At 43.3% G+C, this 16,032-nt stretch overlaps 1 protein-coding gene across 1 annotated transcript in view; it reads right to left on the bottom strand.

The window, feature by feature from the left end:
* SPOCK1 (SPARC (osteonectin), cwcv and kazal like domains proteoglycan 1) overlaps window positions 1-16,032 on the bottom strand; it is a 541,227-nt gene that overhangs the window by 163,445 nt on the left and 361,750 nt on the right. Inside the window, exon 5 of the mRNA XM_066615980.1 lies at window positions 6,559-6,691. Coding sequence (XP_066472077.1) covers window positions 6,559-6,691 — 133 coding nt within the window. The remainder of the gene's footprint in view (window positions 1-6,558; window positions 6,692-16,032) is intronic.

Genomic DNA, 16,032 nt, shown 5'->3' with positions numbered 1-16,032 from the left:
TCCTGGTGCCCTCCCTTGCATCTGGCATTCTGACATAACCCATTTCTAAAATCAGGAGGTTCCACATACACATCATGCCCCAAATGGCCCAGCAATGACCCAATTTTACACCAGCAGGATGCTAGTCCCATAGTCATAAAAGGTTCAAAGGATTGGACCATAAATACGTATATCTCAATGCAGTGGAACATGGAAGAATCTCATTCATCTTTCTGACCTTGTGCTGTGCTTCTGAGGTGCTTGGGAAGCTTCAGAAACCCAGTGTGATGGGCATCCCAATCCCAATGGGCCACGTTACAGGTGGAATGTGCTTTCCATCAACTCCAGTTGCTGCAAAACAGCTGTAAAGTGCACTCTGGCTTTCTCATGCAAGCCGGTGGATTGATGGAGACCGGGGGAGGGGGGGCAGGGATCAGCAGGAAGGATATGCCTTCCTGGGTGTAGGTCTGAGTTGACACATAGCTGTTGTGGGGGACAAATGTCCCCTTACCCTGAGTAGACCTCCAGCAGCTAAAACTCCCATGTGGGATGAAGCAGAAGCCATGCAAGGGCGGCTGCATCCCTGCACAGAGAGTGATACAGGATTGGGCCAACAAAAGAGTCCCAGCTCTCCTCTCAGGCTAGGACAATCACAGTTGACTTACAGTTAACCTCTACCCATGCTCCAGCTCCAGAACAAGACTGGAACTTGTTCATGTTACGTTACATTTTGAAGACACATGGAGTGCCTCAGAAGTGCAGGACAAAAGCTGAGATAATACCCTGTCTGTCCCCAACTCCATACGTTATGATGAGGAAGGGACATCATGAAATACAAGGTAGGGTGGGATAGTCATCATGATGAATGGAATTGTGTGCCTCTGTGCATACACGTTAGTTTGTATACATTTGATCAGCTTTCATATTCTATTATGGTTCTAATGCTAGAGTATGTTATTTTGATATGGTTTACCACAGCTATCCATCTTGTCTCATACCTGTTACACCTCCCATGGTTCTCCCTCTCCCAAGTTTCATGACTGCAGAGATTGCTTCTTTTTTTGTGGGTGGTTGAGAAGGGGAAGAAAAATGTATTCTGATATGTATTTAAAAGTTTGCGACTTATTATTCGACAGGTTGCTGTTTAAAAAAATAATGAACTAGAACCAGACAGTTTGCGTACATCATTTTCCGAAAAGTGCTAGTACAGTAAAGCAGCCCTGTCACAGTGAACCACTTTCTCACTGCATAAAAAGGTCAAGTGCATTCTGTGTTTGGTACAAGGGATGACACAACCATGGAGAGATTGCTATTCATTACCAGGAATAGCTTTTCAAGGGAACCTGCTACAAATGTGCAACTGAAAGGGGGGGGGGGAAGAAGGTAAGAGTTATATGCCTAACTACAATGACAGCAACAGAGACCAGATTTTGTTTGGCATAAGGGAAGGAATATAATACAATTATTGGAGCAAAGTAAACAGCTCTATCCCACCTGTGTTTTGGAAAATGTGCCCAATTTTTCCCCCCCTTACAGGGAATACCTTGTATTTTTTCCCTTATAGGGGAAATAAAATTAATTTATAAGGAAGGCTTATAGCATTTGGGGTTATTCAGTCTAGAAAGAAGGTGCCTGAGGGGCAACATGATTGAAGACCCTATGCGGGCCAGCCACCAGTGGAACGTGCACTCCGCTGGCAGTATCTGCCTTGTGGCAGTCGTAATAACCACTCTAACAACAATCCAGCCTTCCCCCTCACTCCTCCATACCCACAATCCTCTCCTTCCTCTGCTTTCTCTATTCACCACAATCCAGCCCTCAACCTCACTCCTCCATATCCCACAATTTGCTCCTCCCTCTGCAATCCTCTCCCTCCACAGCACCATTTTGGCTGTACTTGTCGTAAGAGGCGACTAAACAGCCACCGGGTAGATGAGGCTCATCAGCCTGGGAAGGCAGCTCATCTGAGAGAAGGAAAATCCAGACAGGAGCCCAGGTCTATTTGCTTGGTTGACCTGGGCTCTGGAGTTAAACTAGTGCTCATGCCCCCCCCCCCCCAACACAAACTCTGGATCCACCCCTGGTTCTTTTTATTGCTCTGTGCTAATGTGCTGCAGCCACTCAGGTACCTGCTGCTTCTGCTGCATTCAGCACCCCATTCCCTCCTTTACCCAAGAACCACAGCACCAGCCAGTAACCAAGACAGGAGATCTCTTGGCAAACTAGTTTCATGATCCCTGCAACTATACAAGCCAGCTCAGCAGGCAATTTTTGGCACCCTGATCATTGGCTTTCAAAACCCCCATCTTCTGTGCCTTGTGTGTAGTTGAACTGATGGCACACTTAGTATTTCTATCCCTCCCTCCTTTGGTTAAGCGTGAGTGTTATGAGTATGTTTTAGAATCCACAATGCCTTGTTCTATCATTTACCATATCAGGTGGAGGCTTACAGATCAGCCCCAAACTCCAGCACACAGCTTCCCTCATCCAATCCATCAAGGGCTCCAATAACAAGGAGGATCTCTGTTGCCACTTGGTTCTCCTTCTCAGTTGCTTGAGACACTGGTTAAGAATATGCAGGCCCTTCTTGCCTCCCTCCCAAACCCTGTGCTTCAAAGGAATGAAGTGTTTTACAGCCTGTTAAGGAGCTCACTCCGTGCCAGGTTCAGGCTCCAGAGAATGCAGATGCAATCCATGGTCCCATGCCACAGCTACAATCTTTGGCAGCTTCCCACTTTTTCTCCCTTCCCTGAGCTTCAACCTTTCATCCTTTTCCTTGCTACCATGGAACCCCCAAGTCTTCTATATCTGTTTCCCTTGGGTACATTTTCCTGATTTCCCTATATCCTTTCATCCAACTTTCTGTACCATAATGCACCTCCTTTCCTTGTAAGGACCTATCTCTTTTTTCTTCCATTTAAAAACTGCTGAATGTTTGGGTGTAGTGAGTGAAAATTTGTTCATATTGGTTGGCATTATCTTTTTTATCCCCCTTCTCAATGGTTGTATTATTATTCCCACAATAAAAGTTGTGAAGGCTCAAAACTGAACCAGAGAAAGTTGGTGAACTCACACCATCAATGATTCTGACTCAAAAAGTAATTGAAAATAAGGATACAGAAAAAAGAAACCAAAGAGGCTTCCAAAAGTTCAGCGGCTCAGACAGAGTCACACAGGAAACACCTGTGCAACAGGAAACAGATTGACCAAATATACAATAAAAGGCATTCATTATGGATTTATCTAGTCCAGTGGTTCTCAAACTCCTACAGGGGAGTTGGGAAGCTTGTAAGTCTTTGCGGAGATGGTGGCACCGCAGTGATTGCACTGTTGCCACGAAGAAGGGACTTTTCAACGTACCGGGGGGGGTAGTGCCTCTGGAGGGTGCAGGGGGCTTACAGCTCCCTCTGTGGGTCCCCCGCTGCTCAGAAAGACTCTTATTTGTGATCACAAACCTGGAAGTGGGTCGCATTAGGAGATAAGAGACTTTCTGAGCAGTGGGGAGGCCTGCAGATGGGGCTGCAAGCCCCCACACCCTGTGGATGGCCAGCGCTACCCCCAGGTATGTTTAGAAAGTACCTTCTTCGTGGCAGCAGCACAATCACTGCTGTGCTGTCGCTGCAGTTATTCTGTGGCCACGTCCCTCAAAGGGGAATGCCCTTCATTTGGTTCCCCTGGTGGGTCGTGACCCACCAATTTGGGAACCACTGAGCTGATCAATCCCAATGTGTTTTATTTGAGCTTATTCTAAATGGTCAAGAAGAGATGCACGCAAGCAACCCATTTTCTACTAGGCCTAGAGAAGCAAGACAAAAAGGTAAACAGTGTATCTAAAACTGACTTGGGTCAGGGTATTGGTCTATTGAGCCCAATATTGTTTCCTCTGACCGGTAGCGTCTTCCTAGGAACCTAAATGAAGGCCTTTCCTAGCAACTGCTGCCAGAGATCCTTCCAAATGGACATGCCAGAGCGTGAATCTTGGGCCTTCTACATGCAAAGGGTGCGTTCTGTCACTGAGCCGTGCTTCTTGTCCACCTATGGAGCAACTCATTCTTCTGAAGCTTCCCAATGTGTGAACTTTAGTATGTTTGGGAAACAATGTACAGATTTCCTTTAGGGGCAAGTTCTGGTAGCCAAAGGCAAGATAAGAAAAGCATCTGGGCAATTTAAATTGACTGTACTGATACATTTTATCTTTTCATCTGTATTTTTATGCAGCCAGGTTTGCTAATACAACTGTTCCTATCCAACCGAAGTCCTTGTGAACAGGGCAAGTCACACATTTAAAGGAATGCATGCATGAATACATAAGTAATCCAACACAAGACACAATAAAGAACAAAGTACAGACATTTTAACCACTTATAAAATGAGATGTCAATGCCTGAATTAGACATGATTTAGGAGATGGTTGCCTTTTACTGAGTCAACACCTAAGGCAGTAATAATCTAGACATTTAATATCTATATCTATGGGATTACCTGGCCTTACAGCTCAATCCTACGTAACTCCCTGCATGGTGATGTAGTGGCACCAACATGATTTCTGCTCTATCCCGTGGGAGAGTTTCAGCATGTTGAGGCCTCCTTGGGGTAAGACAACATTTGTTCCCTTTCCCCAGGATAAGTCCCAACAGCTGCCATAGATCAAATCAGACCTGTGCTAGTCTATAGCTGGCACAAGTTTATGCTGACTGTCGTAGACGTCATACACTCCCAAGGTTTTGGGGTGCTCAGAGTTCTTGGTTCTTGAACCCTAGAGCCCTCAAGGACCCCTGTTCGGTAGTATTGCCACCACCCTGTATGTGCCAGTGTCTCAGTCCAGGGACGCTGAGACCCTCTAGGCTTAATTCTATCCCTTGCAGGCACTGAGCACTTTCTTTAATTAAAGCCTCAGTCCTCAAGTTACTAGTCCTCAATGAGTATTTGGTAGCTTGCTGAACGGCTAGGCAGGATTCTGAACCTTTGTTCCCAACAGACAATGAAACAACTTAGTAAAAGGATTCTTACTTTATTAAGTACATAAGGTTACATAAAGATACAAACGGCAGCAAATGCTAGAGGCATAAAACTTCTAGGTAGCCTTTTCAGCCACACTAGACGCTGTTGCAGAACCACCATTCAAAGCGCGATGCCATAGTCTTTCGGGACTGAAGGTTGCCAACAACAAAACTTCTAGGAAACATATCAGCATTAAAATAACAAAGCTAACTGGCTATCTCCATTATTCCCTAACTCTCACCTGGGTCATCTTCCCTTTGTAGATCTTTCAGCCAGGTTACCTAAGAGGCCACATGGCCCTGGTGGCCCTGGCTCTCTGCAGGATGTTGCACCCACAACCTTTTCCCACCAAACAGACGACGCGACACACCCCTTGGGCTTTGTTCTTATACTTCTCATGGAAGTGGGGCTGGATGCTAGCCCTCTTAGTTCTCCCCTCCCCACTGGAGGTCCACAGCTGCATTCCATCCTTGAAAGGCTGTGTAGCTACTACATTATCACCTTCCATTGAGTTGTTAATTCCGTTGGCTGTTGTTACTGACATCCTTGCAGCTAGGAACTGCAAGCCACTTCTCTGTTACTGGTTTACTTTGGTTCAGGCCCTACATGCTACTAGGCCTAAACTGTACATATTCATGACACTGACCCATGAAGGCAGAGCAGGGAAGGGGATTAGGATTTGGAGGGCACTGATGCCACCAAACCCACCCCCTTCCTGGGCCTGATCTGCCTTCCACCCTGCCCCATTGCCTCCCTGTTCAGCGCACCCCTGCCCTGTTCTACCCCCTTCCCGCCTCCCTCCTGACCCTGCATGAATTTACCAGCAGTGGGTGTTCACTCCCATCATCACACGAACCAGGCCATTCACTGCTTGCAGGTTTAGCCAGGCTGCAATCACTAGCACTGTAGCATTTGCAACAGCTGTAAAGCTGTTTACACCTCCAGAACGCTTATTAGGATTGGGCCTTTAGAATCTTAGCTGTGTCTTTGGTATACAACCTATGGAACCTCAAAACATCTACATAGCAGTACTATTTCTGAATTACATTTTCACAAAGTCAAACGTTACACCTCTCACCAAAGCTTTTACTCGCTAACAACCAAGCAATGAATGATATAAATGCAGTGCAGCATCGTTCATTTTAATGTGTTATGCTACATCATAAAGAAAAGAAAATATAGAGCAACATAAACCCACAGATTCATGTAACAGGTGCCTTCAATCAATTGTTACTGCTTTCTCTGCATGCTCTAAATAGAAGATCAACTTTATTTCCATTGTGCAGGAGCACAGTCAAATCCAGTAGTTCTACAACCCCCCAAATCTGCTTCAAAATATCAACCCCTTTCACTTCTCCAATTTGACGGTCCATAGTAACAAGCAAAGATAGCCTGTGACAATGCTCAACTTCCTGACACTTTCACCCCACAACACCACTTATTGGAGCAGCACTGGGTAACAGTTCTTGCTAACAATCCTTCATTAAAGAAAATCATCAAATGGCCTGGGTTGGAATATGACCAAACATCCAGGTTTAAATTAGCACACAGAAGGTTTTCACTATTATGCGCAGTTACCTTGCTTGTGTAAGTGTGTCCATCAGAACCACAAACAGGGCTGGCATGCATTGCAGGGCATGGCTTGCATTTCACTAAATTTGCTGGTCCAATCCAATGTCTCTGGGGAAGGCTTGCTTTCTTTTGCCGAAGGCTGGAAAAGATTAGAAAAGGTTATGCTACTTAAAAACGTTCTTGCCAAAATCAGTCTCTACAAAATATACACTCTGTGAACAACAACGAGTCTGTCTTATACCCCAACTGCATCCTTTCCCAGAGAAACCAGTTCTAGACTCAGTCACTCATAGGCAATCAAAATGGGGTTCAAAGTCAATAAGTGTACATGATGCACAGTGGGACAAAAAAAATCCCAAATTCACATATACAACAACAGGTCTGAGCTGTTGGTGACATACCAGGAAAGAGATCTTGGGGTAAGGATGAATAGTTCAATGAACATGGTTGGCCCAGTGTGTGCCAACACTGAAGATAGCACATTCCATGCCAGAAGTCATTATAAAAACAAACAAGAATAAGATTGCTCATAAATCATGGCCTCTACAGAACTATAGTGCAGACACATTTCAACTACTATGAATAGTTCTGGTTGCCACATTTCAAGATCTTAGGAGAGCTAGAAAAGGTGCAAAAGAAAGCAATCAAAATTATCAAGGGACATGTACACCTCCCTTATGAGGAAAGGCTACAATGTTTGGAGCTTTTTAGTTGGGGGGGGGCATAATTGAAGGTTAAACAATTATGTATGGTGTGCAGAGAATAAACACAGTAGTTTTTCTTCCTCTCTCACAACGCTAGAGCCAGGGGTTGAAGGAAATAATCAGGGGAATACCGGACCTTACCCTTTTGCTTACATGACAGGCCTAGTGAGCACACTCAACCCCACCCTTGGAGCACACTCTGAGGTGATGTCTGAGTCAGGGAGTAGACTGGGTAAACAAGCTGAATCAACAAAATGGAAAATCTCCTGAGGAACTTACATTGTTTACCTACTGACCTTTGTACTGGGCTGAAATAGAGGTTAATAAAAGAGAAGGCAAGGAGGCTGGCTTGCTCTCTCTCCCTGAAGCAAGCTAGCCTGGCTTGCTCCCTTCCTGAACCCCAAGAAATGTGACTGTGTCTTCATTGCTTCAAGGGGTCATCCAATGAAACTGACTGGAAAGAGATTTAGAATGGACAAATGAGGTGGTACTTCACACTGTGTATATTCTTCTGTAGAATTCACTACCACAAAATGTGGTGGTGCCACTAGTTTAGATGACTTTAAAAGGGGTTTGGACAAATGTGTGAAGATCTGTCAATGGCTACTAGTCGTGATGGATGTTCAATACTTCTAGATTCAGTGGCCATATAGCTTTGAACACCAGTCGCAGAGAACCAATGGTGGAAGAAGGGCATACCTTTATGTCCTGCTTGTGGGTTTCCCAGAGGCCTGATGTCAAGGGAATCATCCCTTTTCAATGTGAGGGATGTTCTGAAAATGTAAAATGACCCCCCCCCCCCCCAAAAAAAAATCTAATTCACTTTTACTCTTGATGATGAACCTTCTCTTCTCTGTGCTTACAGTCTTTAATAGTGAGTCAGGATTGAATGAGTTAAATATGGGTCTATTTAACAATGACTTCTAGCAGATAGTTTTACTGATTCCTATTTCTAACTGTACGCTGTTCATCTATGCCACCCCTATGACTTTTGTTCTGCACACGCAAAGATGAGATCTACTACCATGTTCAGTTTCCCTTGTTCTTTATAATATGCTCTATTTTTGGATTAAGAACATTTCTAAAGCCTCTAAGAAGCCTGTAGTGAATATAGCTCTTGACACCTAAACGTCAATAAATCAATGGTTCCCATAACTGTGACACTGATATTCTTAGTACTTCCCTCCACTACTTTAACTATTTCATAAGTTTTCTTCAAATATAAATTTATATTTATAAATAAATGTATACATTTCAATCATCTCCCCAGATGTGGTGAACTATTAAATGCTAATGTGCTGCATAAAATGATGTGCCACAGAGATATATGTATAGATATTATATGAAAACCCCTCGGGTTTTGTGTTTGACACTCCTTCTTAGACATACACAATGGACTCCTGACTGGAATTTGAAATCATGATTCTGAAGTTGGTTACGAACGTTGGTCAGAGCAACTCTACTGATTTGCCCAAGTACAAAAGCACATTATTGCAGTTCACTTTAGATGAGGAATAGGTTTCAAAGTACCAGTGAATGACTTTATCATAGTTTAGGAAACACATATACGAATGCACTTTAAAGCAATTTCACCTCAACTTGCAACTTGCTGCACAACACAAACTCTGCTGTAATGTCATGCTCAGCAGCAAAAATAATAAAAATTCTTTTCTTTCATTTCTTCTGAAGCTTTCTGCTGTCCCAACCTTTGTCACAGTGATAAATAGTACTATTAGGAAGCTTGTGTCCACAGAAGCAACCCCATCACAATATCATAAACTACAAAAGAAAAGCCTGCAGTCAGAGCCATTGGTCCCTTGTTATCAAGAAGCAGTTTTCTTGGTATATGAAGGCATTAATCTTCTAGAAAATACTCACCTTCAAAAAGCCATTATTAATTAAGACAGGGGAATAATACAATAGTCCACTGAAAGGGGTTTCTGAAAGAACATATCTAGGGTCACTATTTTACTCAGATTTTTACTCAGAACATATCTAGGGTCACTATTTTACTCAGATTTTAGACCCCATCTAGTGCCGATTTAGTCTATTAGCTGGCTCCAACTGCCAGCATTAGTTAACAATGAAAAGCATGATACAACATGGGATTAAAACAGAGAGCTGAGAATTTTTGCATAATAAGCACAGGTATTCTTATTTTGCAGTCGTCGTCCCCCTCCGTTGCCTGCTTGGTAATCTGGTTTTGTATTTCCTTCTAGCTTTAGTATAGGTGTAGAATATGTTTTGCTTTCCTTGCTTGAGTTTCAAAATGAACTGTAGTGATCTTTTATATTTATATTCTCATTTTCTGCTTCCTTATGGTTTCAGAATTGGTGGTAATGAGGATTTTCAATTTGCTTCTGTGAGCTTCATACACACCGAGGTCGCTTTTTTTCATTTCCACCATTGCTGTCCTATTCTCCAAGGTTCCTTCCCTTTTTCCTTTTCTCAACCTACTTGGTTCAAAGGCTCTTTCCAGCACAAAATAAGGTGAAAGAATTTAGAAATTGAATAGGATGCTTTAATGATGCAGCCCTGGCATGAGAGAGGACTGAAAAGTGCTTGTGCAGGGGGCAAAGGGGAGGCACATGGAATAACATGAAAAGAACTGTAGAAATTTTGCTAGTTAAATCTGAGAGTTAAAAAGAAGGAACGATCTTCAATGTGGCTATAGCCTGCTTTGTGAGTTCAGATATCATCATACGTCTAAATCTGTCTAAATTTTATGTGTTGCAGAAGTGAGAAAGTAAAAGCTTACAGAGGGAAAAATAGAGAAGACAAGTAAAGATGAGAGAGAGAAAAGATGCAAGAAAGTCAAAGGTCAAATAGAGAAACCAAAAGATGGTAGAGTGAAGGTGGGAGGAAAGACACAAAGAAGGCAATAGGCAAAGATAAGAGATGTGTGCTTATACATGTGACTTACAGGGCAATTCTATACATATCTACTGAGAAGTCCAATTGAATGCAATGGAACTTACTCCCAGACAAGAGTGTATAGCACTGCAGCTTGAATGTGCAAACTGACGAGTTATGCGCTTTTAGTTCTTCCGTTATGTCTGGAATACAACTGGTGTCTGGAATGTGTAAGACTGATCTGTGTTGCTGTTGTATACAGTTGCATTGGTGGCAAAGAACTTGTAAGTATGTCGATAACTATGCTTCTAAAAAAAATCAAACCAGCCTTTTCCATGAGCTCTACCCAGTAACTGCTTGACTCTGTAAAAGGTCCATGAGATCTTGGAAGCAGGCCCTGCACTGTAGTGGTTGGGGTTCAAAAACAGCTATACTAAAGTCATACTGCACACTTACTTGAGAGTAAGCCCCACTGAGCTCAATGGAATTTACTTCTAAGGAAACATACACAGAATTGCAATGGTGGACTTCTTTTGATTTAACATTTTATGATACAACTACACCATCATTATTGTATACTGTCTTGAAGTCATTTTATGGCAAAAAAGCAGAAATGCTATACTAAGGGCACAATCCTATCCTGGACCAGGCAAGCCAGGAGGCTTGCACTGTATTCAGCACAGGACAGGAGCCAAAAGTGGCTCAGCCAGAGGAAAAGGAAACTTTTCCCCTTACCCCTGAGAAAGGTGCCCTTTCCCCTATGGGTCTCCTCCAACTTGCACCACCTCTTGAAGTAACAGAGGAGCGCGGAGTAGCTTGAAGCTGGACCGACACAAGCCTTGGTGCCTCCGTCTGCACAAAGGCTTGTTCCAGCCTCTGCAGGCTGGCCTAGCTGAATCCTAAGAAGGTGCAAACATGCTGACATAGCCTGGGTCAGGATTGCATCCAAAAACAATACATGCATGTTTGATGCAACAGTGTTATTTCAACAAGCCCCATGCCCCATTCCCTTGTTGTAAAGCAATTCACTGGGAAGGGATGGTGTGACGGTCCTAGACCCATCTCCCAGCTTACTGACCTTCAACACCTTTTCACAAAGAAAGGAGAGAAGGGCTGGATAGGGTGGGGAGTGCTACATTCCTTCATAAAAATGAAAAAAAAAACAAACAAACAGACAAGGGTTACAAAATGTCCTCCACTTTATTACCAATAATAAATCCCCCCACATTCCAAATTTACAAAAAGGCAGTTTAAAATAATACAAGAGAAACACATTTTCACCTGCAAGTCCCATGCTAAAGGAAGATTATCCTGCCAGCTAACAGTGAAGTTTCTTTCTCCTTTGTTTCCTTCTCTTTTATGCTCCAACCAAATCAGCTGACCAACATTCCTCTCTTCAACAATCACCACCTTATGTCAGCTGGGGCAAAATAACTAGTCTTAGCAAACCCAGTCAGAATCTTAAAGGGGAAAAGCAGTGGAGATGATGTCTAATTAACCCTTCCCCAACCCACCATGTGATTTATATAATGAGCAAATGATTTGCATAATACTGAAGACAGACTGCCCAGTTCGTGGGAACAGGAATATAGTAATCCTAGATATATCTAAATGTTTGTTGGCAGCTTGAGATATAAAGGGTGGATCTAAAGACATAAAGGTTGCTGTGAAACTACAGTGTCAGTTCAGAATTTCACAAGATGTCAAAATCTTTGTATTGGACAAAGCCTGCCAGATTTTAAAACTCACAAAACATCAGTCCAAACAGTCCTAGCCAACTGCATGAAGCAAGAACACCAGAAGCTGTGACAGCCAGGGGTCTGAGATGACAGCAGCAGCAGATTACATTGGAATTTTTTTTCTTTTTGCAAGCCATACGTACAACCCACACACAGTTCCATGTGTGGCTTTGTACAAATGGTTTTTATGTTAGCCACGGAATCTTGCTAGAATCCTAAAAATCCACATTTTGAAGTGTTTAAATAGCAAATTGTGACTGCTACAGCTGCAGAAAAACCCACATGCAATTTTAAAAGGTAGCAGTCAACAAGTTGCTCTTCCTAACCCAAACAGAATGCCCAGTTCAGACACTGAACAAAGCGCCCCTCCATCTGGGCTTCTATCCATTTTTCACATGCTGAAGACCCAAGAAATTGATTAGAGGCATTCTTTTAAGCTAAAGTTTTTAAAGTACCGTTGTTAAAGTAGGCTGTCCTTCACAACTTCTTTGACCAGATGCCTCAAAAGTACTGACTTCAAAACTTCATTTGAAAGTGAACAGTTGCAACAGGGATCTTTTCCAAAAATTGCAAGTTGGCAAGGGAGGAGAGGGAGGATTCCTGGCCCCTTACTTGTGACTTGAAGCTAATGCCCGAGTCTTACTATGCAACATCCATCTTTTCCTACCTAAACAATGGCTGCAATTATTCCAAATTTTCTGCCTATTCATTCATGTGTTTACTGTTATAGTCTTCCACTTAATCAGTGTGCTTGTAAATGTGGTGCCATAGAAGCCAAAAAAGAACCAAAGATAGATTATTATACTATAGCATACTTGAGCTCAAAATTTAAGGGTTTTAAGGCTGATGAGGTTAGCCTATTTTAAGGGGCAATTTTCATAGCACGTGCTAGTTATAAAATGAACGTACCATCTAAGAGCCCAATCCTATCCAACTTTCCAGTGCCAATACAGCCATGCCAATGGGGCATGCACTGTGTTAGTAGTGGGGGAGGGTAGTCACATAGGCCTCCTCAAGGTAAGGAAACATTTGTTACCTTACCTCTGGACTGTGTTGTGGTTGCATTGATGCTGAAAAGTTGGATAGGATTGGGCTTTTTCCAAGAACGTCAGTGAGGATGACTCCCCATGTTACCAGTCTACAACTATAAGCCGTAGGAGAACATTTCTTTCAAATTGAACTAAAATGGGGGCCTAACAGGACAGAGGAAGGTGGAATGGGAGAGGGTGGGAGGCATCAGAGGTAGGATGCAGTGGCACTGCATAGGTAACTTGAGCTGGATGCCACCCCCCAACTGACACACTCCCTCAAACATGCACCAGCTAAATTGCTGGCACAGATCCAAGGAGACCCACTGTCAATCAGGAGGCTTGGGAGGGTATAGGAAAATAGTTTTCCCAAGCCTCCAAATCAGCTCCCCTTCCCACCATAGAATGCAGTGCAGCCTGTTTTGACATTGTTGCATTCTGTGGTGGGAAAAACCATAGGATTGGGCTGTTAAGAGTTGAGTCTTTTATGAATGTTTTGTCTCTTCCACTTGACAAAGATATATGTTCATTTTCCCTTTATCTCTTTGTCCTGCTCCTATAGGAGACTAAGTACTTCAAGTCAAAGTATGACCTGTCAAAATTCAGAACCAGGCAGGAAAATAGTTTTTTGATTATCTTATTCTGTCTGCCTGGGGACCTTATCACCTATGCAGCATTCATATTATCTCACAGGTTTAAAAACATCCAGAGAAAGGTTCCTGTTGTACATCTTGCTAAAGAGATACTGCTCAAGTTACGGCTGTTCTTGGTTGTAAACAGAATCCATATACCTCAAATTTTAATGCCTGTAACAATTTCCTGTACTGTGCCCATAACATTGTGAACTTTTGAAGTGTGAGCCTGAAACACTTAGGCAATGACATACCTTTCTTGTGATGGACTGAAGCAAATGGATTTATTGGATCAAAAAATCTAATTAGGTTTGCCGCATTATAACCCAGAGATTACGGTTGACATTTATATATTCTTTGATGAAGAAAGAGATCTCAGCCATGACTTTTCTCCATGATTTTTTATCTACCTTTCTCCCCCATCTGCTACATGGTGCAGCTAGGCTGCAATCCTGTAACACTTTCATTGGATTTAGCCCCATTGAACACAGTGGGATTTAGGTCCGAGTAGACACACATAGAACTGTGGTGCTAAAATCCTCCATTTAGCCATGGCTGGTTTCAGGCCATGGCTCTCAGATTGTCCACTACCAATCCCGGAGACCACTTCTGTGCCCACAGCCTTCATGCAGTGAAACATCTCTCTCAGTTGAGATATTTGCTCCATCTTCATCCCTCACCATATGCTTCAGTAAGCCCGATCCACTCAGGTAGGAGAGAACCCATAGATGGCAGCTTGCTGAGGGCCCCTCGAAACCTGGAGTTGATCCTGGGCTACAGCTGAAATCAAGGGGGGAGGGTGAAAAAACCAAGAGAAAGCAGGCTAAATAACAACAGTGGATTCTACTATAGGTAATTCAAGAGTATAGCAAAAATCTCTTGCTTTGCAGATTGGCAAACCCTCAGACAAACTAATGCGAATCCCCCCCAAAAGGAGTCAAACTTGCACCATGTTAGGACGAGAAACATCAATTGCTTTGCCATGCAGTTTAAATCACTTGTTTCCCATTCCTTTTCCAAAAAAGATCAGAAAGGCATTTTTCACTTCATAACAACCATATGGAAGGCTTTTGATAGCAACATGGTTCAAGGTGTTCCAGTCAGACTTTTTCTCTCTCTCTTACACACACAATCCAGAACTCTGTGATCCAGAACTTGTTTGAGCACCAACAACAACATGACTGTGCAAGGCATGCGGGGGCACTACCCAATCAAAGAAGCTGGTTCTTAGTGCGCATGGCGTTGACTGGCCAGGCAGAGGAGAAGGCAGAGGCAGAAGCAACCAGCCATGATTCCTTGGCTAACTGGGGCCATTCCGCTCCTGCAAGCAGCAAACTTTGGGTGACACACAGCAACCAAATGCTTTCCTGGACTCAGGCAATACCTCCTCCCCCCCTCCCACTTTGGAAGAGCTTCAAGTCCCAACGAATCAGAGTGATGGCAGCACCTGCCATCATCATTCCCATTGACTCAATTTTTGCTTGCACAAGTAGGCTTGGGATGCTGCTGCTGCTCCTCCAGGGGAAGCCTGCCTGTTCCTCAGCCCCCACAGAAGAGGCTGTGTGCTTAAGCTCTGTTGCCCAGTCTGCCACTCTTCCTCCTCCCATTTTTATGATGGTCTCACCTAGTAAAGGGGAGAAGCATGCCTGGATGCTCTTGCTTTTACACAGGCACTGCAGTCAGTGAAAGGTCCAAACTCTCACAGGTCTCATTATGTTTATGTTTAATATTGTATAAAATAATAACTAATAATAACTCGGTATTTATATACGGCCTTTCTGGTCATCGGATTACTCCTCTGACTTTATTCAAGGCGGTTTACATAGGCAGGCGTTTCTAAATCCCTCAAGCGGATTTTTACAATCATAGAGGTTCTCTCTTTCAAGAACCAACAACATTTCAGAATGGATCTTCCTGGTTTGGTCTCATTTCTGGTCTCCAGTTCTCTCATGCAGGCTGACAAGCAGCTCCATCTCTCACATGGAGGGCAGCCAAGACGCTTCTTGCTCACACCAAGAGCAGGTGGAATCACTCAGCTGGGCTTGTCAGCTGCTTCAAGGTCTCGCCATTCTCAGCCGTTCAGGGAGCTGCCAGTGTCCTCGAACTGGCGACCTTCTGATGTTATCTTTGGGCTAACGGAGGCTCTACCCTCTAGACCAGACCTCCTGCCCATTATCATTTTGTTTAATATTTTATAAAATTATCTTCAGGCTATGTGTATAAGGTGTACAGTATATGAAACATAAATAAAATTTCTTGCTTAGGCTTGGGTCCCATCACCATATCTCATTATGTTTATGCCAAATATTCCAAAATCCAGAAAAATCTGAAATCTGGAACACTTCCAGTCCCAAGTATTCCAGATAAGGGACACTTAACCTCTGTGGGTTTGAGTATGGCTGGAGGGGGGGGGGGTGTCATGACAAGCTATTACAATTTAACATTTACCACTTCACCTTGTGGTAAATTCCACATTACAGATGTAAAGCAAAGATCATAATATGCCTGAATTAATGATTTGATG

The sequence above is a fragment of the Tiliqua scincoides genome, chromosome 2 (genome assembly GCF_035046505.1).
Source record: "Tiliqua scincoides isolate rTilSci1 chromosome 2, rTilSci1.hap2, whole genome shotgun sequence".
Lineage (NCBI taxonomy): Eukaryota > Metazoa > Chordata > Lepidosauria > Squamata > Scincidae > Tiliqua > Tiliqua scincoides.
This window is presented reverse-complemented; position numbering and strand designations above follow the sequence as displayed.